Genomic DNA, 27,112 nt, shown 5'->3' on the forward strand with positions numbered 1-27,112 from the left:
TGAATAGTGCATAGGGCACATGCTGTGCTTCACCTGGCAACTATTTTATATTCATGTTAATGTTTAAAATGTTTACATGAGTAAATAGACACATAATTCTTATTTTAAGGAGGTCCAGATCGACACCTCGGTGCTAAAGCTGCAGTGATATGAATATTTTATTCTCATACAATAAATGCCTACGGCATGAGTGCAGTGAAGAAGCCTACAGGGAACCTGAACTTAATAAAACTAAGTGGGAACAATCCAGCAAAACTCTTCCCACTTAGATGAATACCTGCAGATGCGTTGAAGTGCACTAGCAGCCTTGGTGAATGTTGTCCGCAAGGGAGAAAAACCCTGACACAGCTTTTAGGATTAAGGAAGTGGAGCAGAATATCTGGAGACATACAATTAGTAGTGCAGTGACTCTGGCAGTGAGGCCTCTAAAACCTCATTTGTCGTGTGTGTCTGCCTATGCAAAGCGTGAGAGAGGCCAGACACTGACAGGGAAGGAGACTGGACTGCTTGTGGAGGAAGGATCTGGAAGGTTGTAATGGCAACCCAGAGGAGTTTCTGTGGCACTGAGAAGGAAGATGTGGAAACGTTAATGAAGTAATTCACTTTTTGTAGAGTAGGGCTTGAAATAATCATTTTCTCTGGAATATATGATCAAAAATGAGTGGTGGAAGGCCGTATTCAGACCAAATCAGGCGGTGCGGTGTTTAGCCGCAGGGTCAATGGAGGTATGGGGGGTTTTGGGCGTGTTTGTTTGTGCTCTAGAAGGAACTGCTGTGAAACAATCAGAAAATAACGTTTTATTGCTCTGATTCACCGGCTTTCTCGCTGCCAGTGCTCCCTCTCTTCATTCACTCTCTAGCTCGCTCGACCACAGCTCTCTCTCTGTCTCTCTCTTTTTCTCTCGTCTTTTTTAAAATGAGTCGGGAAGCCAACAGCAAAGTCTAACTTTACTTTTGACGTTATCAAGTGAAGAGAAATGTCCTCCCCTCATCCTAGTAGCGTCTTTGTTCTCCCTCATGGCAGAGTTCACAACGCTGATCAGTCTGATCTCCGGCTGTGATTGGTCACCGCAGCCTTCAGCCGCAGTGACGTCGGATCGCGTTTCTCCAAAAGTTGACTCTAGCTCAACTTTCCGGCCGCGGTCCGGTGCGGCGCCGCAGCGGCCAAAACGTCCGCGGCCGAACCGCACTACGCCCATTCAAATGAATGAGAGGACTGGCGTTTTCGCCGCACCGCCTGATTTGGTCTGAATACGGCCGAAGAAGTACTGAGGTACTTTTAACAAAAATACGCCATTAAAAGTTCTACATTCAAAATGTTATTTGAGTAAAAGTACAGAAGGAGTATCAGCAAAATGCACTTTAAGTATCAAAGTAAAATCATTAATGATGCAGAATGACCTTTTTAGACTGTTACTGTATTATATTATTATTATCATAAATGTAAGAAGCATTTTAATGTTATAGCTGATCGTGGTGGAGAACATTTTTTAACTTTTTTATATATTGCTGGGTCATTTAACCTAACAATGCTTCATATTTTATAAACTAATATGTTTTGCATGTAAAATGTAAATCTGCAAATTGGTAACTAAAGCTGCCATATAAATGTACTGAAATAAAAAGTACAATATTTCCCTCTGAAATGTAGTAGAGGTAGCGTGAAGAGAAATAAAATGACAGTATTCAAGTAAAGTACATGTACCTCAAAACTGTACTAAGTACAGTAATTGAATAAATGCACTTTCTTATTACCTTTGTTGTTTTTCACCACTGTCAAAAATCATTTTAGCACCATTTTTAGCAAAACTGCACAATTGTACTGGAATTTATGTAAAAAAACCAAAACAAAACAAAAGATAGCTCATGATTATCATGCATTTTATTGGAAATGAGACAAACAATACACAGGTATTGCAAGGTCAACATGGAACCTAACATCATTACAAAGAAAAAAAGAACTTCATACAAAACATCCAAACAAAAATTCCCCAAAATGCTCAAACAGAATTAAGGACAAAGCACAGTAGGTGCTGAGCACAAAATGCAATTATTCATCTTTATTAAAGTTGTTTTGGCTAAAATCTTTTTCAACAGTTCTGATCAGGTTACATTCATGTGTAAACATTGATATGAGGCAAGACATTGGAAAACCTACAGTCATTACACTGTCCATCCTTCCATTGCATCGTTATCGATAAATTGCAGCTGCAGGACTCGGAGGTAGCCCCTGTCTATGCTGGTTCAAACACAACACTTTGTTTGTGATCAGAAAATAATTTGACAAAACACTCCTCTACAGGCAGCTGGCTGTCAACCCTGCTTCGTTTTTGGTCACGGACATCGACATGATAAAGGAGCGTCATAGGGGCACATGATGTCCTGGTCCCTCAGAGATGAATATTAACATATATTAGCTTTGAAATGTGCAAAGAAACATTTTTACTTCCCCCTCTACTATAAACTGTAACATCTCTGCTTTCCGATGGTAATGATTGTTTAATCCAGGGCACTTGTGACAAAATACATTTGGAAGAGGAAAACCTTTCTGGGAGCTACATTTGGATTTTATAGTATCTATTAACACACATTGTCTATCTTTGATACACTGGTTTCAAATTACATCGCCACAAGAAAAAAAAGGCATGGATTGGAGTTTTTGATTTAACTATGATAAACATTATTAACATACACAGGTACATATTGTACATAACCAGTTCTTTCCCCAGCTAGTAAGCAACATAGCCTTTTCTGATGGAAACTCATTACTGAGACAGGCTTGGGAATTGCAATTGCAACAGGTTGACAATATATTTATTTTTTATAAGTTAGTCTATGGCAGGATAGAAGAACACTTTTCACACACACCTCTGCTGAAGGGTTTTTTGACACCATTGCACCTTCCTACTTTGGGTCTCTGCACTGGCATCAAGTCAGCTGACTGACAAGCTTATGATTCGGATACAAGGATTTCAAGGCTAATATAAAGGAAAGAATTAGTTTCACTTTTTTTTTTGTAAAAGTTAGAGATGCTCTGATTTGGAACAAGAACAAAATCTAGTAAAAGAATCCAAACAGGAATTAGGAAAAATTACCTCATTCTGTCCTGTGATCTTTAACATCTGTTCTTTTTTCATGTCTTTAAGGATAATGGATAATAAGAATGCGCTGCAACACAAAAACACAGATGAGTTACTGTATATTAGTCATAGCTTCTTCATCAGCCAACCAAATAATACTTTAATGTTTTCATACTGTATATTTGACATCCCAAAAACTGTTATTTTAAAAGTGTTGGACTTTTACAAAGTCCCATCATGAATCAGTTTGATTGATAGATCAGGAAGTCAGGCATTCAAATGGAACAGGCATCGCTCTCCTTCTTTCACCTCATCTGAAACCAAATACTTCAAAATCTTTTAACTTCGCACTGAGGTTTTCTTCTGAGGGCTTCAGGATAAGTCCCACATGAAGGATGCATTTTAAACTAGTCCTCAGTTATAAGATCTTGAAGTAGGTTTTGGCCCTGGGTCTCGCTCTGCCACCTGCGCATGGTCTGACTGTCCCTGCGGTTCAGCAGTGGTTCCTTCTTGCTTGGAGGCTGAGTGTGTGCTGGAGGAAGCTTCTGCTCCAGGATGCAGCACTGACGCCCCCTGCTGGGTCCCAGGACTGATCTTCTGGTCGGTCAGAGGGCTGGTCAGGCCCAAGCTGGACAGGGCATCCAGGGTGCCATCTGGATCCACCATCATATCAATGGCTGTTAGATTGGAGCAGAACAAACATTCAAAATAAGTGCTCTTCAATTAAACATGCTTCCAAACTGCAAAAAATACACTTGCACACTTAAAATTGCATGTCATGGTTCACTAAAAACTTGCAATAATGTTTTGGCCAACAAACTGTGAATACAACATTGACATATTATCAGCGAGTTAGTTTAAGTTTAACTTGTTAGCATCTAGCAGATAAGGAGCAACATTAGCATTCATTTGAAGTTGTGTTTGTGCCCGAATGATGAATGTAAGAATGTAAAAATGCAAAATATTCACTCTCCTTCTAGCTCTGTTTTTCATGTCAACTAACTCCTGAGGGACATATCTGGCTGCAACATGCTATGCTATGCTCACCAGCTAGTTGCTAAGTCAGCCATTTGGGTGCTGAGCGGGTAGTGTTCAGTGGGTATTTAGAGATTTTTCGCTGAACACAGGTACCTGCTGCAGCCAGAAATTATGCTATGAGAGTCATGAAACTGAACCAAAACAGTAAAACTGTGGATGGGAAACCAAAACTAAAACACTGGGCTGAAAGAAGCTAGAACAATCTGTGGGGTTCAGGACGACAGCAGAGTCGGATGATAATTCTGTGGTTTCATCATTATGAGTGACATCCTTCACATGACACATAGTCATTTGATCCATTGTTATTGTAAAAAATATTGATTGTAGCAGCTTTAAGAGAAGCATCTGATCCATACCAAGCAGTTGTCTTTCCACTCTCTTCAGGTCTTGAATAATAGTTGAAATCTCCTATTAAGAGAACATAAATTAAAAAAAAAATAAGAGCTCGTCCAGGAAGTGAGGAAGTGAAAGTTCATACACAAAATAAATCAACTCAAGTCATCTCCTCGTTGCTGCAGAAATAAGTTTGGAGCAGAGCCGCAGACACTCAGTAATGCTTTATGAGCCCTGTGACAGCGCAGTGGATAGACATATCTCTTCAGGGGTTCACATGAGGCCAGACTGGGTTAAAAGCAGGATTTATGACCCTGCCCCTGGAGAGAGGCAGTAGTTCTTAGGACTCTAACTTTTTGCACCTGCAACAACAGCTCATAAGTCTTTTCTCCCCATCAAATCAACCATATCTGGTGTTCTCTCTTCTCCAAAATAGGAATTTAGCATGGTAATCTTAATGGCATGTGCAACTGACTAAAGTATCTTTGATTTGATCCCCCAGACAGCTGTAATACTTTCAGCACTCACTATGATTGCTTCAGTAAGTAATCAGATATTTTGTGATTTGCACAACTACAAAGAAAGAGAGTGGATTTGATACTGTATGGCATTAATCCCATTCAGTGGAAAGCTAATGGATTACTGACGTGAATAAATTCTAAGGCAAAATATTTAATTACTGTAGCCATAACGAATTGCCTTTCACTCTCTGTCTTTTTGTGTTAATTCATTTAAAGTAATGCCAAAAAGCAAACATTACACTGATTAGACTTCCCTGAATAACCTGTGTCTGATCATTGTTCCTTCACAGCTGTCAAGTACATTGCACATCTTTACACTTGCAAAAATTATGACTGTCCATAGGGCTGGGCAATATGACCAAAATCTCATATCCCGATAATGTTACCTATCCTGATATAGCACATTTTAATTCAATGGACAAATAGTTGGTCCATGCACCCCCCTCTGGTGTCTGTCCATCCTTTGCATGGATTAAATTACTCTCATTGGCTTTTTACTACCGAAGCTTTTATCGCACTTACAGTTACGTAACGAGTGTAGTTGTCGTCAACTAGAGCTCCACCCACAGTGAACCATAGACATCAGAGGGGAGTAGCGCAACCATAAATGACTGCAAAACGCATGCACACTTTCACTTTTTTCCCCGTGACCTTTTTTCTTTAGAGCTGCTGCCAGCCATGATTAATAACACAGGATTATTATGAACAGAGGTTTTTACTTTTTACAAACACGACATGCCTTAAGCTTTTAGTGCAATCCTTTGGTAGCCCTTAGCAGATAAAAAATGAAAACAGTGTAAAAAGGAGAAAGACTCGTCACCTTGTTGGAGCTCTTGAGTAGTAAGGAGTCATGCTCTGCCTGCAGTTTGTTCTCAATCTCTTCCCATTTCCGTTCTTTATCTTTGAAAAGGATCCTGGAGACCAGGTTGAAGCAAAAATAGATTAAAGTAAAATACATGAAAATATGTTCAATGTAGCTCTTGATAGATGAAGTATTAAGTGACTGTAAAATTCATTTCATTTTTGGGTGGTGAGCATATCGTAGGAATGAAAAAAGGCCTTTGAGTTGTCATCCTGTGTGTGATCATGAGTAAGATATGTAGCTGGATGTCAGTGTAAACCTTTGTGATGTGCCACTCAAACTGTGCTAGTTGGCCTAGTTTCAACATAAAAAACAAAATAACAATATACAATATATTCCTATTTATAATTCTACCCTACCATTTTCTGAGTATTGCATGTATCAAATACACAACAAATTAGCATGACATCACATCCCTTCAAGGAGCAATGTCCCTGTAATATGACCATGATGTAGCATGATGCTCACCTGATTTTGCAGGTTGTTTTGTCGACAGTCTGACGAATCCTAGTTGACAGTTGATTCACAGATGCTAGTAGTAAACTATCTAGCACCGCCTGATGGATAATGTAAAGAAACACTCAGTGTCATTTTTATTAAGTAGAATCATTTGAGTTAGCATGGTTAGCATGTAAGGAGCTCCCTCTAGTGGCAAACTGTGGTACATAGTGACGTGTTGATCTTATGATGTACTATAATGTGTTCTAACAGTCAACACCATCAACTAAACAGTTGAGGTAGAAACTGAGGTGGAGAAAACTTTGACATTAATTGTGATAATAATTTAGATTTACATAATATTGTTTTAATACACAGTGTCATTAAAACCTTTGGACACACTTTCTCATTCCAGTGAATGGGAAGGTGTGTCCAAATTTTGATAATCCATAATAATCATGATGATGTGTCACTCCCTTCTTGCCCTTGTTTGGAAATGGCACATCTATTATAACAAAGATAATTTGTAGAAGAATCAAGACTAACTTTGTGTGTCATACATTTTAAGACTTTAATTTCAGTGGAGTGACTATATTTTACATATTACACACAGTAAAGTATATATACTGTAACTTCACAGGGTTCTTGCTTTGTTCATATTTATAAGACCTGATGATGAAAAACATCTGTGTTTTACAACTAGAAAACCCCCATGGTATGCCAAGAGCCTATGTGCATTTTGAGGACTCAATGATTTTTAATATTGAAAGAGGGTCTCACATCATCTCTGTTCCATGTCTGTCGGCGGATGGAGCGGGACCCATGTCCACTAGAGACCCTGGGTCGGAGCTCAACAGTCCGCCCATTGGTTGCCAGACTGCTGCTTTGATCTGTGGTGGGACCACCCAGGTCCAAGTTGTCATCAAAGACACGCTCCTCCAACTAAAACAGAATTAAAATGCATACAAAAGGAATGTTACTTTATCAGATTATATTTTTGCACTGTTCTTTCTACATAATTTGTAAATCTCTGTTTTGTTTAGAACAGTTTTAATCTAGGTAGCAGCAAATAAATGAGAACCATGATAGAGAAACAATGTTTTGCTGTACTGTATAATGTTTTGACGATACCAGAGCTCCAGGGTCAGTGGCTGCAGGACTGACTGAGTCGATCTCTCCAGCTACATCATGAATCTCTCGGGCAAGCATGGCTAGGTCTTTGGCTAGGTCTTGGCTAATTCTGTTGAAGAAACACAAATATGAAAAGACCATCAATCATATATGTGCAACCAATCTTTTTTCTTTGATCTTCATTTCATTAACTTCATACAATAGCTCATAACCATCAAAAATCATTTCCAACAAGACTGGCTATGAGGCTGCATCTGATGACAGCAGTGCTTTGAGCAAAATGTTGACTTCAGCATGCTAACATGTTTGCCATGTTTACCATCTTATTCTACGACTTGTTAATTAGCACTGAACACAAAATACAGCTAAGGCTGATGGGAATGCCATTAGTTTTGCAGGTATTTGGTCATAAACCAGATTAAAATTTTGACTTGGTGATGGAAAGTTAAGGGATAACCAAAGTTGTTGCAATTCATCCTGGGGGGAACATGAATGTCTGCACCAAAAGTAATGGCGATCCATTGCCAATTTCACTGAAAACTGCAAATGCCAACCTCTTGTTGGCTTTAGGGGCAAAGCAGGAATCACCAATGTTAGGATACATTGACTGGAAACCATTAATGTCTGTAAAAGGTTTGCGGAAATCCATCAAGTGGATGCTGAGATATTTCACCAAAGTCAGTAGGATTTATCCTCCAACAAAATTTCATGACAATCTACCCAAAACAGCCCAACAATGCCTAGCCTACAGATAGCATATTTAACAATTTAATAAGGGCCTTAAACCTGTTATCATGACTCATCACTGCTCTCCAACTGCACTGCAGTACCTCTCACCTACGTACCTGGCTATTTCCTCACTGTGTGCTGTCCAGTCTCTCATATATTCGTCCTGTTCCCTGGAATTCTGCTTCAAGGCAGCCAGTCCTGTAGGACTAGGAGTAGCTGGGGCTGAACCTCCGAGCTGGGCTACTCGAGTAGAGGGGAATGGCCGTGTGTGGCCCTGTTTGGATGTGTGGCGGTTTGAGCCATACTCGTCCTCTGAGGTGGAGGCATATTCCATGGGTACACGGCGCCACCGTGTGCCAGCTAAGGAAAAAATGGAAGGTAAGTTTAGATGGCGCTTGAAATGTGTAGCAAAGTTTTTGGCTGATTTTTAAGAGACTGTTAGTTGTACAAGCAGGGTTTTTTTTTTATAGGTAATTGTATAATATTTTTGCAGTGAAAATGACCATTGAAACATTGACATCAGAGCATGTTGTTTACTGCTGAAAACAATACTTACATGCAGGTGTGACATTTCCATATGAGGAGGTGCCTTTATTTTTGTCAGGCAGCTTGGAGGCACTGTTAGCCCTGGCTCTGGGTCCAGACATAGAGGTCATATTGGACCCTCTTAGACCTTGTCTGATGGCATAATCACCTGCAGCACTCCGGGCCCCCAGACCTCTACTCCTTGTCACAGTGGCCTCTGAGTCACTCTGGGCAGATGGGGAGCCTACTCTTGGCCTCCTTGGCTGCGCCAGAGCCTCTATTCTGGACATTCCCCTTCTTGCCATTCCTGTCCTGGATGTAGAACTAGCGGTGGAGGCCTCAGAGGCCACTGACATCCGGTCAAGATCAGCAGGTTCAGTGTCAGATGAGTCCCCCAGCCGGGCTCTCCTCAGCAGGGATGCCCTGGTGGGCCTGGGCTTGGGGACACTGGTGGCTTTACTGGCTGCAGAGGAGGCAGGTGCCTGGGTGATCTTAGCCCTACTAGATTTGGTGCTGGCCCCCACTGTTGTGCTCCCTGTCTGGGATCTGGCATGAGAGCCTCTGGATTCCTGTGTGGAGGTGGGCTGGGAGTCAGAGAAGAGTGAGTTGGAGTTGATGTCATCATCAGTGAGGTCCAGAGATGTCCAGGGACGGCTGGGCTGCTGAGGAGCAGATGTTCTAGCCTTGACCCTCCTGTCTTGGGTCTCTCGGCCAACAGTGGAGCTTTTGCTGGATGAGCACACTACGGTTTTCTCCTTCTGCTGTCCTGCAAGAGTCCGGCGTTTGTGGACAACTTTCCTTGCTCCGTCAGCCTGGCTTACTGTGCTGGTTGTGTCCACGTCTGACTCTGGTGACATGGAGCCTTCAATGGACTGACTTATCGGATCACCTTGGTCTGATACTGTGGTCTCTAAAAAGGCGGCAACAGCCTCGGAGTCTTTCTGCAGTGTCGCACTGTCGATGCCAGCCTCCTTACTCTGAGTTCTGCTACCTGTGAGCCCATCAATACGTGGTATGAGCTCAATGGGCACGTTGGAGCTTGGTTTCTCCACAGTAAAACTCTCCTGCCTCAACAATGGTTTTCCACAAGTTTCCCTGGCCTTCTCCTCTTCCTTTTTCCTCCTCCGTGCCTCCTCCATTCTCTTCTCCCCGCTGGTCATTGGACGAGGAGGGAGCTTGGCCAATACACCTGGCTGGCCTGTTTTCCCACCACCACTATCCTGCGACTTGGCTGGGGAGGAGCGACTAGGGCTGCCCACACCCCCTGTGCTGTGACTAGGCCGATTCTTCCCCCTGGTCATCTTCTCCCCCTGGTTCTCCTTCTCTTGTAGCTCTGTGTCCTGTTTCTCCATATCTGAACGCAGGCCTGAACCTGGGGTCCTCCTCCCTAGGGCAACCTCCTCACCAGGCAGCTGGGGAAGAGTTCTCCTCTTACGCTCTGTGTAGCCAGATGAGGCAAAGGAGTGGCTAGACTCACTTATTTCAGCTGAAATAAGAGAAAAATTATTAGCAAAGTGAGTTCTGAGATGAAGGCGTATTAATGGTATACTACTAGAATTGGTGCACTGGTAGCAATCTGTGCTGTGGTTTTAACACAGCAAATCTCTTTCTATCAGATGAACCATGAGATGTAATTATGTTCTTAATACTTAAATGTATTGTGAAGCAGTCATTTTTACTGGTGCTAAAAATGTGTGTAGGGATCCCTTAGAGAAAGCCCCTATGTGAATTTGTTCATTAAAGCATAGACATGAAGCTTGAGGGAGAAAAACACTAATAGCTGTATGTCAGAAACTCTGACAAAAGGAAAGTCAACAGATCAAAGATAAAGAAGAGACTATCAAAGGGATTCTCAGTAATGACTCAGTAATATCAGTTACACAGCAATCTCTCTAAAGTTTGCTAACATTAGCTAACATTAGCCACTACAAGCTACTGGCCATACCAGACTAAGTGAGGCTGTACCTTCAGAATCCCTGAGTGTATTGAATTATGCAAGGGTACATTTTTTTCTTACAAGTTCACTTTTTCATTTCTAGGTGAAATATTTTCTTTTCTTTCAAAAGGTATATAGTGTGGCTTCAAATTTTAAAAAACATCCTGAAGTTATTGCAATATTTATCTGAATCCTAGGAAAGGAATACTCTCTCCTGTTTGATGACAGTTTACACATGTACCTCTGTCCTCTGTGACCATGACATGACTCTCTCCACCTGATCCCTCAGGGTCTGTCCTAATGTGGCTGGCAGCTAGAGTAGCCCACTGCGAGACCCAGCGAGGACCACCCACCACCAATTCCTCAGACAGGACCTGGACAAAGATAGAAGGAAGGATACAAGGGAAAAGTATTTGGTAAACATTGCTAAAGATGAGACATTTTAGATTGCTAATCTTCAGCCATCAGTCACCGGACAGTTCTTTAACTAGACTTTGGAAGAATGCTTTCAGTTTTTGCACCTCTGTCTCCATGCGCCCTGGTTTTCCTCTGTCTCTGGTACCAGACCTCTGGGTGGGGAGCCTCTCTCTTTGGTCAGTACTCCCCAGCCTGGACACACACACAGCCTCCTGCTCATCCACACCAAACACCTGAACCATACACACATACATACAAGTGAAGCATACACATACATGTATAAGATGATTCTTTTATGATGAAATTAGAATCCGTTTACAGAAAAAGAAAAGAAAAAGACAGAAAAGAAAAGAAAAGAAAAGAAAAGAAAAGAAAAGAGGTACATTAGTTTCTTCTTGCCCACCTTGTCAATCATTTTCCTGGCCTCTTCTTCTTCATGATCTCCATTCTCCAGTTCAATGGTGTAGGTCCCTCTGTCACTATAGTCATCTCCATGGTGATAGCATTCATCACGACCACTCTGCTGATGTGGTGCCGAGCCACGTCGCCTCTCCACAAATCCACTTGCCACTTTAGAAGTCGAAGACTTGCGACGGCGCGCAGGACTGTCTTCCTCTGCAAAGAGCCCCTCTGGTACGTTAGCACGGCCCTCTCTGATCTTCATCCCTGTACCGCCCCAAAGTCCCCATGAGCGCTCCTCAAGAGCTGCAGCCCTGCGCTGCTCCCCAAGTGCGTTCTCTGAGTCACTCTGTGTGCCATCCTCATGTTTACTGTCTGGCATGGGAGAGGCATAGAAGGAGGTAATGAGTCAGAATGAAAAGAAAGAGGCAAGAAGCAATACAAGCAATACACACATCTTATGTTAAATACAGATGCACACACCTTTAAGACTCCTCAGTTGCACAGGTACATCGCTCTTCACACTTTCTCCATCATCCTCTGCAACCGTCTCTTTGAGAGCCAGTGGCAGCTCATTCTGGGCCAACCAATCTGCAACTTTAACCTCCGCCGCTACCATGGCTGTCTGAAGTGGACTCAGCTCCTCCCCCACACCCCTTTTAGGACGTGGCCTGGTCTCTGGGCCCACCTTAGCCACTCGATCTTTGACCGTCACTTTACCTGCCCCAGGGTCAAACTCAATAGTGAAAGAAGCATGGCCATGGACGGGCTCTGCAGCAGAAGCACCAGCCTCTTGTTCTCGAGAGGGGGCCTCACCACTCACTTTACCTGCTGAGGGAGTATCCTTGGTTGGGATCTCAAAGTAGCTCGGCTCTTGATTGGAGGGTGTTTGCAGGGCAGACTTTTGGATCTCTGTGTTTTTCTTGGTGTCTGTCAGAATTATCGCAATTAAGCATAAGGGAAGTAGTATTACGGTATTTATCAAAACTGATCATCTTCATAGCTAATAGCCAAGTAACAAAAATTGAGATATTAATTATTGCCTCAACTACTTAATAACATACAGTAGTATCTTTCACGTAACATGTATACAGAATGGTAAATACCTGTTTCAGCTTTTTCTCTCTTCCGGTCTGCGTTCTTTTCTTCGGGCCTCCCAGAGTGCTGGTGATCAGTGTCTCCATCTCCCCACCAAGCAGGCTGGCCATAGAGGGGTGTACCTCTATGCAACAGTGCTATATCCCCTGAAAAAAGCAGACCTTTCACTTAGTTTACACGGGAATAGCAACTAAATCTACTAAAACTTTAAGATTCAAAAATGCTTAAGAAGTGTAGACTGACATAAACAGTTGCTTAATTTTGGCCAATGGCTGTCATTTGACTTTACTAACTACTTTAGGGCTGCAATATTGTTAATTTTAATCATGATTTGTCCAGCAAACAGATATGCCTAAGATATGCAGCATACAAAGATATAAAAAAGAGAAAAGCAGCAGATCAGTTATTTTAATTATCAATTAATCTGCTGATTATTTTCTGGATTAATCGTTTAGTGTATGAGTTGTGTGTTATAACTCCCAAAGCTCAGGGAGATGTATTAAAATGTCCTTTTTTGTGCAACCAACAGTCAAAATCCCAAAGATATTCAGTTTACCGTCATATATGACACATAAAAGCTGAAAATATTAATCGACTAATCATTGCAGCTCTATAGCCAATCATCAATATATTATCCTGAAGCTCCTGGTTGGACTGCTGCATATGTGTCATGCCTAAATTGCAGCTGCAGAGTCAGTGACATGCGCAAACAGTATTGTAACCTGTGTCTCATGCACAGTATCCTGGTTTATTCTTCTCACCTGGCGTCTTTTCCTCCGCCCTGCTGGCCTCGGAGGGCTTGGCCGTGGCTCCCTCGCACACTGGTGCTGCTGCTGCCTCAGAGGGTTTAGATGACTCCCCCTCTGTTGGCCTCTTCTGGTTCAGCTGAAGCTGGCTGCTGAACTTCTCATGCTGATCGACGAGACAACAGCAGCAAAGAGAGTTTAGAGTGGCGGAGGCCAAGCAGGACGATCAAGCTAGTGATCATATAGAAATACATGCAAATTTTGTTTGAGCATTCAGTGCCTCAAAAAGTTATAGTGCATAAATCCAGGATATGCATTTCTGTCTTTTTTGATCTCAGTCATAGTATATAAATAAAAAGACATTCTGGATAATACTGCTGGACTTTCATCTACTTCATTAAGATGAATCCTATCTTTTCTAAAGCTACCTGGTCAGATTCATCTTGAAAAGTGTATTTCACCCAGTTCAGCAGAACTCTTTTCTCGCCTTGACTAAACTCCAGTTGTCTCAGTTGTTTTTTACAAACTGATGAAAAAATACATGAAATTTCTGGCTGCACTGCTTTGAGCAGGCATATTTACCCCATCTGTAAACACATGAACTGTGGCTACAAGTTTTCTCACTACATGCACAAAGTGCTGTCTAACCTTGAGGGCTTCCTCTGGAATATGCAGCTCTCCTCGCACCACAGTGAACAGGTTGGTATGTGAGGCAGGTTAAGGTAAAAGACAGTGAGCTCTTTGCAGGGGTGAGAACCATGCACTGATAGCCTTATCTATTATGCAGCAGGCAGAGTGCAATGAGCAAAGCTATTTAAGAACAGATACAGTTACAGTGTTGTCCATGTTCACTGACCTTGTGCTGTGTGTCATTGGGCTTGACAGATAATACAAGACAATATTCAAAGGATATCGTATCCAAACCTCAGTTTGTCATCAATTTTCAGTGTGACATACATTTGCTCCTGTATTCTGACATCATTGACAAATGTCTGCAAACAAAAAGAGAATGTGTTTAAGAACATGTGAGAGCTTTGTTCACAAATAAGATTATCTGCTGTTTGTGCACCAAATCCTGAAAACTGTCAGTCATCAAATGTTTGGACCGAATGTTTGGTCAGAATCCTAGTCTTGTTTTTAACCAGATTTTGATCATAATTTTGTTGTTTTTACACTGCTTTATCTGTGATAAGACTATCTGTGATATTAAAATTGTTTTCAAGTTTTGCTTTTTTGTCATATTTTGTAAAATAAAAATAGATTTGTAGAAAAATGTGTTTATTCTCATGAAAACAAGGTATCAAAAAAGTATCATTTTGTGATCACTACCAAATATCAAACTGGCATCAGTACTGAAAATGAAGCCTTATTTACTCCTGAACAAGAGCCTTAGAAATGAAAAAAAATCACAGATAGAGGACATCTTAGTGCTTGATGATTACACCAATAACATTATCTATAGTTTAGAGATGTTCAGAGATGCTGAATCATGAACTTAAGCAAACAATCAGAAAAACAGACTTATTCGGTTTTGAAATCAAACTCTTAAAATTACATAACAACATGAGTATAAATGTATAAAGAATCAGATTATAAAGCAGCAACTCACCCCATTTAAACTGCCCAGGTCCTTCACTTTATGTTCGTCTGTATTCGGCTCATAGTTGATGACAGCGTGCTGTTTGTCCACACTGCGGGACTAAATCACACAAAATCCAGTCAATCACTGTAATCCATTCTAATCTCAGTGCTTCAGATAATAATCCAGCCACAGGAAGAATGACTGTTGATGAATGTATACCTGCAGCATAAGCTCACAGTCGTCCCTTCCCACAAAGATCATCTCCCTGGGGAGACGATGACGCGTCCCCCCTCCGCTCACCAGGAACCAGGAAGTCAGACTCATCTCAATAGCTCACCTTTGACCCTTAATACACTCTGCTGAAAACAGCAACATAGTTAGACGAGTCTATATGAGTCATGCTTAGATCAGTAAAAAGAAATGTTCTTACAGTGCTAACAGGCGTGAATGAGGCATGCTACTTAATACAATTACAGTAAGCAAATTACTTAAACATCTGTGTGAGTGTCATATGTGCAAGATCTATTTTAGGTATCACCCGAAGGCACTGACATGCTTCTTTCTGACTTTAGCGCAGCTAACAACATGAAAGAAAAACTAACTATAAGTGTAATAAATCGACTAGCAGCTTACAGAATTCCAGTCATCCTTCTTTAAACTCTCAAACTGAGTTATACTCTGCAGAGTCGCCTGCCCCGTCACCAAATCCAGTGCCACACCACTGAGGAAGAAGAGGAGGAGGAGTCAGATATTTCTACAAAGAGATGGATGACTTAGGATAAATTGTGAGACATGACATCCAGAAATACAGAGATACATGTGCATTAGGACAGTTAATTAAGTTGGATGCTGTGCAGGAAGTCAGACAGAGCACACATGCACACACGCACGCACACATGCAAACACACACACACACACACACTAGCACACAGGGGGCCAGACAGAGGCAGGAAGGCAGAGAGCAGTAATTTTTTTCCTTGAAACCTCACATCTCTGGTCCCCATGATGCTCTCATATGATCTCCATGCAGTTGTCAGAATTCCCATGATGCACATGGAACAGCACAACAGCTCTTTTCACTGAAACAAGGAGCCCGTCCTCCCTCTGCAGGAGTATCAGGCCTTGCTGACTCACGCTCTGAAGAAGCCATAGATGAATTAGTGGGATTTAATTACGCACACTTTGTCATATCTGGGGCTCCTGTTTGTGCATCATCTCAACCCGAACGGGATATGACAGCCTCCCTCTCCCATTCTGAGGGATGGACGGGTTAACCCTTTCAGTAGGCTGGCTTCTAGTGGCCCAGATTTCCACTTTAGACGCTTGACCACGCACGGCACCATCCACTCAGATTTAAATGTCCTCTGGAGATGACAACACATCAACTGTACTTACAAGCGACGGCAGCCGATGGGTTATAGTCGGCCAATGACAGAGCATGAAAATTAGCCCAGTTAGGCCATGTCTACATCCAGCGATTATCATAGAGTCATATAATAAATCTGTAGAGGAATATCCAATCACAATAACCTAATCTTTTACGGTGATCATGCACCTTATAGTGTATATACATGTGAAGCTACAGTGTATATACATGTGAGGCTACAATGTACCTGCCGTGGGTGTTTATTACAGACTTGTCATCTGTAGACAGCGTATTGATCCTTTATCCCTAATCACTTACGCACGCTCTTTAATCCAAACAGAGGCCAATTTAGACAAACTAACAATTATCACGTGTTTTAAAACACACCAGATCAGGTTATGGAGGCTGTCTGCTGATGTGCAGCCAAGGCTCTCCCATTATGGACGACATATAGGTTTGTCGCGCAAACACAGAGATGCTCATTTTCACCGTCTCCATCTCCAGAGCTGAGGAAGGAGCGGGAGACATCGGGGACAGCCTGATATAAAAAACACGCTGAGGAATATAAATCTCACTTACCAGGTGCTCTATTGCTAATCAGCATCCGATACGTAGAGGCTTTATGAACAGCGATGCTTCAGCTGCTTCTGCTTCTGCAAGCCCGCTGCCGCCCAGCCCTGCTGCTCCTGATACGTTACTGTGTCTTGGCCTCACGGTGGCGCTACGTGCTCATATAGGAAGAGCACGTAAGGTTATGTAATACATTACTGACAGCAGCAGATGGGTAACTGTGGAGAACTATCCGTAATATATACATTTATTATTTATTTAAAAACACTGTAAATATGAAATGATATAATGGTATAATATTGCATGAAAATTATGATACAAAAATATTTGAGGTTGTAGGCCTATTTGATGTATGTATGTATGTATGTATGTATGTATGTATGTATGTATGTATGTATGTATGTACAATATGTATGTACAGTATGTATGTATGTATGTATGTATGTATGTATGTATGTATGTATGTACAGTATGTATGTATGTATGTATGTATGTATGTATGTATGTATGTATGTATGTATGTACAATATGTATGTACAGTATGTATGTATGTATGTATGTATGTACAGTATGTATGTATGTATGTATGTATGTATGTATGTACAATATGTATGTACAGTATGTATGTATGTATGTATGTATGTACAGTATGTATGTATGTATGTATGTATGTATGTATGTACAATATGTATGTACAGTATGTATGTATGTATGTATGTATGTATGTACAGTATGTATGTATGTACAATATGTATGTACAGTATGTATGTATGTATGTATGTATGTATGTATGTATGTATGTATGTATGTATGTACAGTATGTATGTATGTATGTATGTATGTACAATATGTATGTACTGTATGTATGTATGTATGTATGTATGTATGTACAGTATGTATGTATGTACAATATGTATGTACAGTATGTATGTATGTATGTATGTATGTATGTATGTATGTATGTATGTACAGTATGTATGTATGTATGTATGTATGTATGTATGTATGTATGTATGTATGTACAGTATGTATGTATGTATGTATGTATGTATGTATGTATGTACAGTATGTATGTATGTATGTATGTATGTATGTACAATATGTATGTACTGTATGTATGTATGTATGTATGTATGTATGTATGTACAGTATGTATGTATGTACAATATGTATGTACAGTATGTATGTATGTATGTATGTATGTATGTATGTATGTATGTATGTACAGTATGTATGTATGTATGTATGTATGTATGTACAATATGTATGTACAGTATGTATGTATGTATGTATGTATGTACAGTATGTATGTATGTATGTATGTATGTATGTATGTATGTATGTATGTATGTATGTATGTACAATATGTATGTACAGTATGTATGTATGTATGTATGTATGTATGTATGTACAGTATGTATGTATGTATGTATGTATGTATGTATGTATGTACAGTATGTATGTATGTATGTATGTATGTATGTATGTATGTATGTATGTACAGTATGTATGTATGTATGTATGTATGTATGTAGGCCTATGTACGTACGTACGTATGTATGTATGTATGTATGTATGTATGTATGTATGTATGTACAATATGTATGTACAATATGTATGTATGTATGTATGTACAGTATGTATGTATGTACAGCATGTATGTATGTACAGTATGTATGTACGTATGTATGTATGTATGTACAGTATGTATGTATGTACAGCATGTATGTATGTACAGTATGTATGTATGTATGTATGTATGTATGTATGTATGTATGTATGTACAGCATGTATGTACAGTATGTATGTATGTATGTATGTATGTACAGCATGTATGTACAGTATGTATGTATGTACAGTATGTATGTACAGTATGTATGTATGTATGTATGTATGTATGTATGTACAGTATGTATGTACAGTATGTATGTATGTATGTATGTACAGCATGTATGTACAGTATGTATGTATGTATGTATGTATGTATGTATGTATGTATGTATGTACAGCATGTATGTATAGTATCTATTCTGTTCTATATTCATTGTGAATCAGACAATAGAAATAAAAATAGCCCAGCTCAATGCTGTATGATTAAATTTTGTCTTCATAGTTGCAGTGATTTGAATTTAGAATTGATCTCGAGTTGAAACACTAGATGGCGTCAAAGTATTAGGCTTTGATGTGGATGAGGGCTTCGGCGCAGTTGTTAAACCTGATCAATTATGAGGCTTCTATGCTACCAACAGAAATATTAACGCTAACACAATACATCATAACAATAATATATAAAATAAAATCAAACCTAACCAAAGTCAGTCAGTTCAGAATTTTCTCTTCAAAAGGCTACATTAAATATGCTTTATGTGAAATATCTCTCAATAATTTCAGTCTGGTAGCTGATTGTTGCGCATTGGCCTTAGTGTGTCTTTCAAGGTAGAGACGGAAATTTTATAGCCTATATATATAATAACTTCATTCAGTTTGATTGAGATGTGAATCCAAACTTATTGGTTATTTTTGATCTGTAGTAAATTAAAATTGGACCCAGGTGATGAGACCTACTGCACACATTCATAACAGACCGGCATTCCTTTAGCTGGATACCCCTTTGCAGGTGCATTATGATGATAACAATTAGCCTGTTGTTTTAAATGCGGTCACACTTCATTGATGTACGGATCCTCACTGGTGTTTGCTCACGTGCCCCTTAAACCTTTTTATAAACACTTTTATGAAATATTTGCATTATGCTTTGTAGCTGTAGCAGTCACAACTAAACCAATCAGTTAGGAAGAAATGCAACAGTCTGTCAAAATATAAACAATATTATCACAGTGATTTAACTATTTTGATAAATAATTTGATATTTTTGCTGAATCAGATCATTTGCCTGGATGCACCTGATCGCATCTTCAGATAACTTTACTGTTTGTCGCTCCGCTGTCACATCTTTGTCCTCCTGTGCAGTAAAACTATAAAATCACAATGAAACAACTCAGTGGAGACGCTTTATATGTCCTACGAATAGGTAATAACAATAATATCACACAATATTTTAATATACTAACTTTTTATTTCTAAGCTTTTATTTCTGTTATCTCAAATGTTTAGCCTTTCTGTTATAGAAATGTCTGTGCTTTATCTCTCACATTGACTACCTGTCAGAGGAAAACATTAAGATAAGCTGAGAAGACAAATCACCGTTTCACTTGATAGCTCATAGGCTACATTTGACTTGAATAGTGCAGACTCAGGTGATTTCCACGCATGGATAATTGACTTCACACATTTAACATGCAGATTTGATGTAGTGTCCAATGAAATTACGTTGTAGCCCACATCAAAAGAAATTGTATTCTTTATGTAAAGTATATATTTTTTTAGGTTTTTTTCTGTATAATTTCTGAAACAAACTCCAAAGTCTGCACCCCAATATCATTTTAACTCCCGTGCATTTCATAGAAGAAGTGGAGAGTCCATATTTAAACTTGTCTTTGTCTATAATTCAATGTGCCATAATCTCAGCCAGTGAGCATGTGATGTATTACTTTATCTTTAGCCTATATTAAAATTAATTTGGTTTCCTTCGCCCACTCTCTTACATTTAGATTACATTTGCATTACCCTCTCCAGAATTTGGACAAAACCCAGAGAAAGTACTGAACCAGTCAAAAGTTTGGACACATTTTCCCATTCACTTGAATGAGAAAATGTGTCCAAACTTATGACTGGTACTGTAGATACAATTTTTATAGAAATGTGAAAGCTTTTAAAAAAAGCTCTTCCTCAATGGTCCCTTTCAGAAATCAGCCTCACCGTGATGTGATGTGATGCAACTAAACATTAAGAAGTAAATACATATGGAATATTCCTGTCATGACAGTAAAATAACATTATTTATTTCATTAAACCATCCACTTTATCCCATGTGTAAATATGCAACCACAGGCCTCTAATCTAAGCTGTAAATTTACATAATCACTGCATATTCATATCAGGCTGAAAATAAACACACCCCTGCTGTATGCGCTCTTTGGTTCACGCGCTTTCTGCTCCTCCACTTCCTTGGACAACTCAAGTCTCTCTCTCTCTCTCTCCCTCTCTCTCTCTCTCTCTCCCTCTCTCTCTCTCTCTCTCTCTCTCTCTCTCTCTTAGCCCAGCCCCCTTGATCCCCTCTGTCCATTGGTGTCCTCAGGGTCTCTCTTCTCTTTTTTTCCCCTCCTTCCATAGGTAGTCCATAATGAGTGTCCATTGGTTTTTACTATGGCTTGTCCCCCTCCCACTGGCCGGCTTCGCCCTGCCCATGTTTTGCCTGTCTCAGTCCGTCCATCTCCTGACGTTCAAGTTCGCAGGAACGTCACGTCCGCACTTGAACTTGCAGCTCAGGGGGGGCTTCGCCGTACCCCCATCACTCTCTCTTTGCGAAAAAGTCATGAAGAGCTCCGCACAGCCCGTAGCGCGCTACGCTTCACCCTCTGTATGATCTGCAGTTCACTTTTGTTTTTTTCTCTCTTTTGGATGTCAGACGCCTCAATGAAGATATTTCAATTTGGAGTCTACCTTGTAGGAACGGATTTCCCAATGTGAACTCAGCTGAAAAGCCGCCACTAAACCAACATGTCTCGCCGCAAGCAAGGCAAACCCCAGCACTTGAGCAAACGGGAGTTTTCGCGTAAGTGGACATAAATCGCATTTTGACTTAATTTTGCTCCTTCCCCCTCCGAACATGCTACCTCTTGTGTTTTTTCGTATAGGGCAACTTCCTTGGGGGATTTCAATAGGTAGGTTACGGCCACGTACGGACCCACCGCTGTCCTGAGTGAAAGTACAAATCGCATAACCAAGACTACAGGTTATAATGATTCTGGGATGTGCTGGTGAAAGTTTTAAAACAACGTGACAGAGAGCTTCAACTTGTGTTGGTTAATGTGTTGTATAACGTAGCCTTCAAGGTTTCTTTCGCCATTAAAGGGCATGCATGGGCTTTATGGCCAGAGACCTTTGCCTATATGAAGGCAGCCCGAGTCTTCTGCTGCCATTCGCTGAGAAGTTTTCAGGTGTATCCTGTAAAGCTATTCTACCACAACAGCCAACATTCTTCATTTTGCTGTAAAAATTTATTTACACAGCTTTGAGCTGGTTTGGTCACAGGGAAGTGGTGTTTACATACCCACTTGTCCACAGCGCAGAGACCTCGTGTGCGTTACCTAGAAGGGATAGTTTCTGTGCCACAAATTCCTCAAAGCTGCTTTTTAAACACCGCATATTAAACGTGAGATGGGTTATGCAGTGTCATTAACAGAGACATTTGCATGAATCCACAGGAATCTCCGTGCGCGATACTCTGCTTCGCGACGGGAGAGAAAAGGAGGAAAGTCGTTTTACGCGCGTGTGTGTGATAAAATTGCAGGGCATTGATTCAGATTGAATGACAGGGGTTTTCGCGCAGTCGAGATGCATTTATGTTTGCAGGATCTTTTTTTTTTCCAACGTTCGTCTTATGGCAGCAGGATCTGCTTTATCAATGCACTCTTGCGCGCGTCAAAGAACATGGATACGCCTCCAAATATACAGATATCATGATTTAAGTTTTAGGTGGAGATCAGGAGCTCGTGTCATTTCTTCTGTTCTTAAAGGTTTTTGACGTAAATGTGATTCTGCTGCTCCCATTTCGGTTGAAACCAATTATGCTCTCGCAACATGTATGCCTTCATTTGTGGGATTATTGTCAATGGGTTTGCCAGTGGGGGGCGCAATATGATTGTACTCCTGTGAGCCACTTATGAACTTGAACTTGATCCACTTTAGACAGCTTTATACCATTTAAAAAACATTTCCAAACTTAGGAGCTTCCTGTCCCACTCTGACTCAGAAAAAAAATGGTCCATGCTTTCATCTCTAGCAGATTAGATTACTTTAATGCCCTTTTTGCAGGACTTCCCAAAAAGACAATAGGGAGGCTCCAGCTCATTTAGAATGCTGCAGCCAGAGTGCTAACTGGGACTAGGAAAATATAACACATTACACCTGTACTGAAAACACTTCACTGGCTGTCGGTACAGTATAGAATTGATTTCAGAGTATTACTGCTTGTTTACAAGGCCCGAATGGTATGGCCCCTAAATATATATCTGACCTGCTCACTGGCTGTAGCCCAATCAGATTCCTCAGATCATCAAGCATGTGTCTCCTGACTGTACCAAGAATTAAATATAAATCAAGTGAAGGTGCATTTAGTCACTAGAGTGGTTTTCTCTGGAACAAACTGCCTGATGACTTGAGAGCTGCTGCAACTGTATTTTCTTTTAAAAGCAGATTTAAAACATTGCTTTTCTCTCAGGTTTTTGGTAGTGTGTGTGTGTGTGTGTGCGTGTGTGAGTGTGTGCATGTACGTGTGTGTGAACAGTGTGTGTGCCTTTGTGTGCGTTGTAGTCCATGTGCGAGTGCTGTAGTAAGAATAGGACAGGGGTTGTAAATAACTATATTTTATGTACTGTATGTGTGTGTGTGTTGTATGGGTGGCTGAAAGGTTATTTTATTTATGTGGAGTACTTTATATATGTGTTTTCTATCTAATTTGTTTAATGTTTTTAATGTTTTAGTGCAAAGCATATTGAGCTTACCTGTGTATGAAATGTGCTATGCAACTAAAATTGACTCGACTCTGTTCTTTCGCTGCCTGACCAGGCGCAAGCAGAGGATCGCTTAAGTAGAAATTAATGCCAAAATACTAGAGAAGAAAAGTGTTTTAAAGACAAACAGTTTAAGGCCTGTTTGTGTGGAACTGTTTACAGAAAATATCTATATTTTCTTTTATGTTTTTGAACACTAGAAGAGGTTTCATTTATCATATAATTTCTAGTTTGGGCTCTGATTGAGAACATTTGAGTTGTAATTACATTTATTTTTGCATAATAATTCTATTTGTTTAAATTCACATTAATTATTTGCACAACAAAAATATTTAAGACTGCATAATCACACTTTGCATAATTTTTGGGGGGGCCTATGATGAGCTGTTTTCTAGCAAAGGAACACTTGTCCTTTAAAAACACTTAATTACATTTTTATACAGGCAGAGAGGAAATCAGCTTATATGCCTGATACATTTAAATTACATATATTTATTGTTCTAGTAAAATGAAAGTAATATAGGCCTGCTTTTCCCTTTACCTCATGCAATTTTTCAGAGAGTGAGTTTGGATGAAATTATTGATCCGCAGTGAGTCATAATAGCCTAAAATGGCAAACAAAGAGGCCTAATGATTTTCCTGTTGGTAAAACAGACCCACTTCTGTAGCCCAGTGGGAAACACTGGCCTAAACTACTTTGAATTCTGGTGCAGTCATTATGTCTGGAAAAAAAAGGATTATATTTTAGTTTTCAAAGTTATTCACATCACTCTTGCTTGGCATCAAAATGAGATTATTTGGTTTGAAGAAAATCTTTCCACCTAACCCAGCTTCACACACCTCGCCTATGTCCATGGCATAAGCTGGTTAAGATAAGCTCCTGTAAAATAGCGGCGAATTCCCTCATCTTTAATGCAGTTGAACATACAGGTAACACGGCCTATCTTGCATAGTCCCTCGCCACCTTCTCGTCTGACCCGACATGGAATTAAAGATTGAACCGGCGGCAAGAATTCATCACATCTTATCTCAACATCCCAGTCGGGGCGCCCAATGTCGTTTACCATGTGGCTAGATTACTTCTTTTAAAATGCTCTCTCTCCTTTCTCTCTCTTCTCTCTTCTCGCTCTCTCTCACTCTGTCGGTACTTCAGGGACCTACTCCACATCCAACCCCTCAATGTCTAACCTTGGTTCACGAGATCCCAGCACTTTTAACGAAATGGGGTCCAATCATCTTGAACTCAAATTAGAATCTATTTTTTGATTCTCAGAGGTGTTAGGTTCATTAAAAAAGCGAGATTGGCAGCACAATAAAGAGGGTCAAGCAACTTAATCGTTTGGCTGCTGCCTGCGAGCTGAACATGTCAGTCCTTATCGAAGTAGTCTGTGTGCTCTTTCTTTCTTTCATTCTTTCTAAAAATATTTTGTACACATTCTACAACCTGACCTTATTCCTGTAGGTGTCTTCATGTGTTGCAGCAATGTGAGACTCAGTAATTTGCCTTTCCACTGCCTCTCTATATAACTGGCACATTTGTTTATAAGCTCTACAGAATCACTACTGCTCACTGAACTGTATCTCACATTCCTCTTTCTTGTCTGCCCATCCAGCTGAGCCGCTGTCAGGTGTTTTACCAGAAGAAGACTCTCAGGACTCTCCCAGGCTGGGAGTGGCTCAAGGCGAGCCCCTAAAAGGGGACCAGGACCTGCTGACCTGCGGCCAGTGCCACTCTCGCTTCCCCCTGGCTGACATCCTGCTGTTCATTGAACACAAACGGAGGCAGTGCCACGGGAGCCTCTGTATGGACAAACCTCTGGACAGGCCACCGTCCTCCCCTCTCGCCTCGCCACTCTCCACGTCCTCCTCACACTCGCGGACCCACCATCAGCACCCGAGGAGGGTGTGTCACCCCGTAGAGGTAGCTGTTCAGGTGTCGCCGCAGGATGAGGATTGTTTATCTGCACCCTTGCAAGGAATAATCCCCAAGCAGGAGAATATCACAGGTAAACATACTGGGAGATTAAAATGGCTGCCATGCAAGAGTAAACAGATGAGGCAGGGAAAAGAAAATGTGGGAAGTGAGTCTTTTGTCATGTGACTTAAGAGCTAAAGGCGTGGAGTGGGTCACACTTTCAAAGGTTCATAGAGAGTCCATTTCAAACAGGAACAATTGCTTTCTCAGATTTCCATGGTTTTGCTTCTAGTAGTGAGGATGTATCTAATCTGCATAACCAGGTGTGAAATATCTGCTGCTGCATTTAAGACCGGTGAATCTCCTTCAGTTGAGCCATGAACCCACATGAAGACCAGCCGTCCTGAAAATGATTGTGAGAAAAGGAAACATTTGCAGACAGTAAAAAAAGACACACATAGAGACAGACAAAGAAACAGATTATGAAAAAAGAAAGAAAAACAGTTTCTTGTGGTTTGTTGCTGCATCACAGATGTGCTCAGATCCTGTGGCCTCCAACATTCTCTCTCATGTGGTGGTGAGAGATGTATCTCTATCCCTCACTGGCTTATTACACCGCCATATCTCTTGTTCCCTCAAATATGCGCCTGCAAAGGCTCACTTTGATGCTAAAATTAAAAAGAGATAGAAAAGAATGTAATTATGCTCAACTGTCAAGGAAGAAGCGTTTATTTGAAGAATCCTACAGCCACTAATTGTCAGTGTTTTTCTTGATTTGAGTAATTAAGGACTTCTTAAGGCGGCTGGTCGGTTTGTTGGTTGTCCACTGGGGCTAAATGAGGCTGTAGTGAAAACATGAGTCGCTGTGCAAACAAGCGTGGGTCCCTTATGACTGGTTTTACAGAGTGGGGTTTGATTTCGACCAGCATAACCTATTTGAATGTTTATTCATTTCCTTTCACAGATCCAATATCATGTGCCAGATTGGGCTGATTGTCTGGGCAGTTGTGATTTAATTTGAAGCCAATTCAGTCTAAATGCATGGAGAGAAGCGCTCAACAATGTGCACTACTGTACTGTATTAGTCAGCGCTGCAGCTTTGCAGATGGCATTTTAAAGGCACTACTGTTATCTGTTGTTAGCTAGTTAGCCCTCTGTCATACTGAATGACCACTGTTCATTAGTGTGCAGTTTGTTAAACATCTGCCCTCTGTATGAGCACACACGCACACGGGCATGTACACACACATCCGCACACACATACAAATCCGACATGCCTCTTGGCCTTGTCAGCTGTTCGAACATGCTTTTCTTTGCTCATTTAGATCATCATGCAGTGGAGTTCACATGATATCATAAGGTCACTAGCATTGTGAGCGGAGCTTTATTTATAGGCCTTATGTCTCTGGACATTGTGGAACAGAGACTTTGCATAGCTTAAAATAAATAAATTAATTCGGTTGTACGTGGAGTGAGGCTGCATCTTAATGTGACACCTCCTCTGATCGTGTTATAATCCTGCCCTAACATTTCCACGGGTTTAAAACCTCTCTGTGTGAGGTGAGAAAGAAAACATGACTCTATGATAGTAGGATAGCAGATAACAAGAGATTTTTGCAGCCACTGTGCAAAATAGACCACACATCAGTCACATGTGTGTAAAAGCCAGCGCTCCCCAAACCTCTGTTTTCGGTATCCAAGATTGATGGATCCAGACTGGCAGTGCCAGCGCGCCACCCCATACCCCATATGCTAGCTGCCATGTTCTCTCACCCCGCTCAGTTAGAGGCTG

General features: G+C 40.7%; 2 protein-coding genes across 2 annotated transcripts in view; one reads left to right on the top strand and one right to left on the bottom strand.

Annotated features, from left to right (window-relative positions):
- Positions 1 to 1,861: 1,861 nt before the first annotated feature.
- cep170ab (centrosomal protein 170Ab) lies at positions 1,862 to 17,117 on the bottom strand. The gene is made up of 21 exons (XM_067583942.1): positions 16,780 to 17,117; positions 15,824 to 15,971; positions 15,468 to 15,555; positions 15,054 to 15,193; positions 14,862 to 14,951; positions 14,163 to 14,244; positions 13,901 to 13,956; positions 13,268 to 13,418; positions 12,515 to 12,652; positions 11,892 to 12,338; positions 11,413 to 11,783; positions 11,114 to 11,242; positions 10,834 to 10,966; positions 8,688 to 10,142; positions 8,248 to 8,491; positions 7,403 to 7,511; positions 7,052 to 7,213; positions 6,302 to 6,390; positions 5,792 to 5,885; positions 4,474 to 4,525; positions 1,862 to 3,756 (listed from the first exon to the last, which is right to left on the bottom strand). Exons 4-21 carry the CDS (start codon positions 15,156 to 15,158, stop codon positions 3,494 to 3,496), a joined length of 4,170 nt encoding a protein of 1,389 aa, XP_067440043.1. The 5' UTR covers positions 15,159 to 15,193; positions 15,468 to 15,555; positions 15,824 to 15,971; positions 16,780 to 17,117; the 3' UTR covers positions 1,862 to 3,493.
- A 3,834-nt stretch (positions 17,118 to 20,951) lies between these two features.
- The window catches only part of bcl11ab (BCL11 transcription factor A b), a 33,969-nt gene continuing 27,808 nt past the window's right edge, over positions 20,952 to 27,112 (top strand). Inside the window, exons 1-2 of the mRNA XM_067583943.1 lie at positions 20,952 to 21,445; positions 25,019 to 25,411. Coding sequence (XP_067440044.1) covers positions 21,391 to 21,445; positions 25,019 to 25,411 — 448 coding nt within the window. The 5' untranslated portion in view covers positions 20,952 to 21,390. The remainder of the gene's footprint in view (positions 21,446 to 25,018; positions 25,412 to 27,112) is intronic.

This window comes from Thunnus thynnus, chromosome 3 (assembly GCF_963924715.1).
Source record: "Thunnus thynnus chromosome 3, fThuThy2.1, whole genome shotgun sequence".
NCBI classification, from domain to species: domain Eukaryota; kingdom Metazoa; phylum Chordata; class Actinopteri; order Scombriformes; family Scombridae; genus Thunnus; species Thunnus thynnus.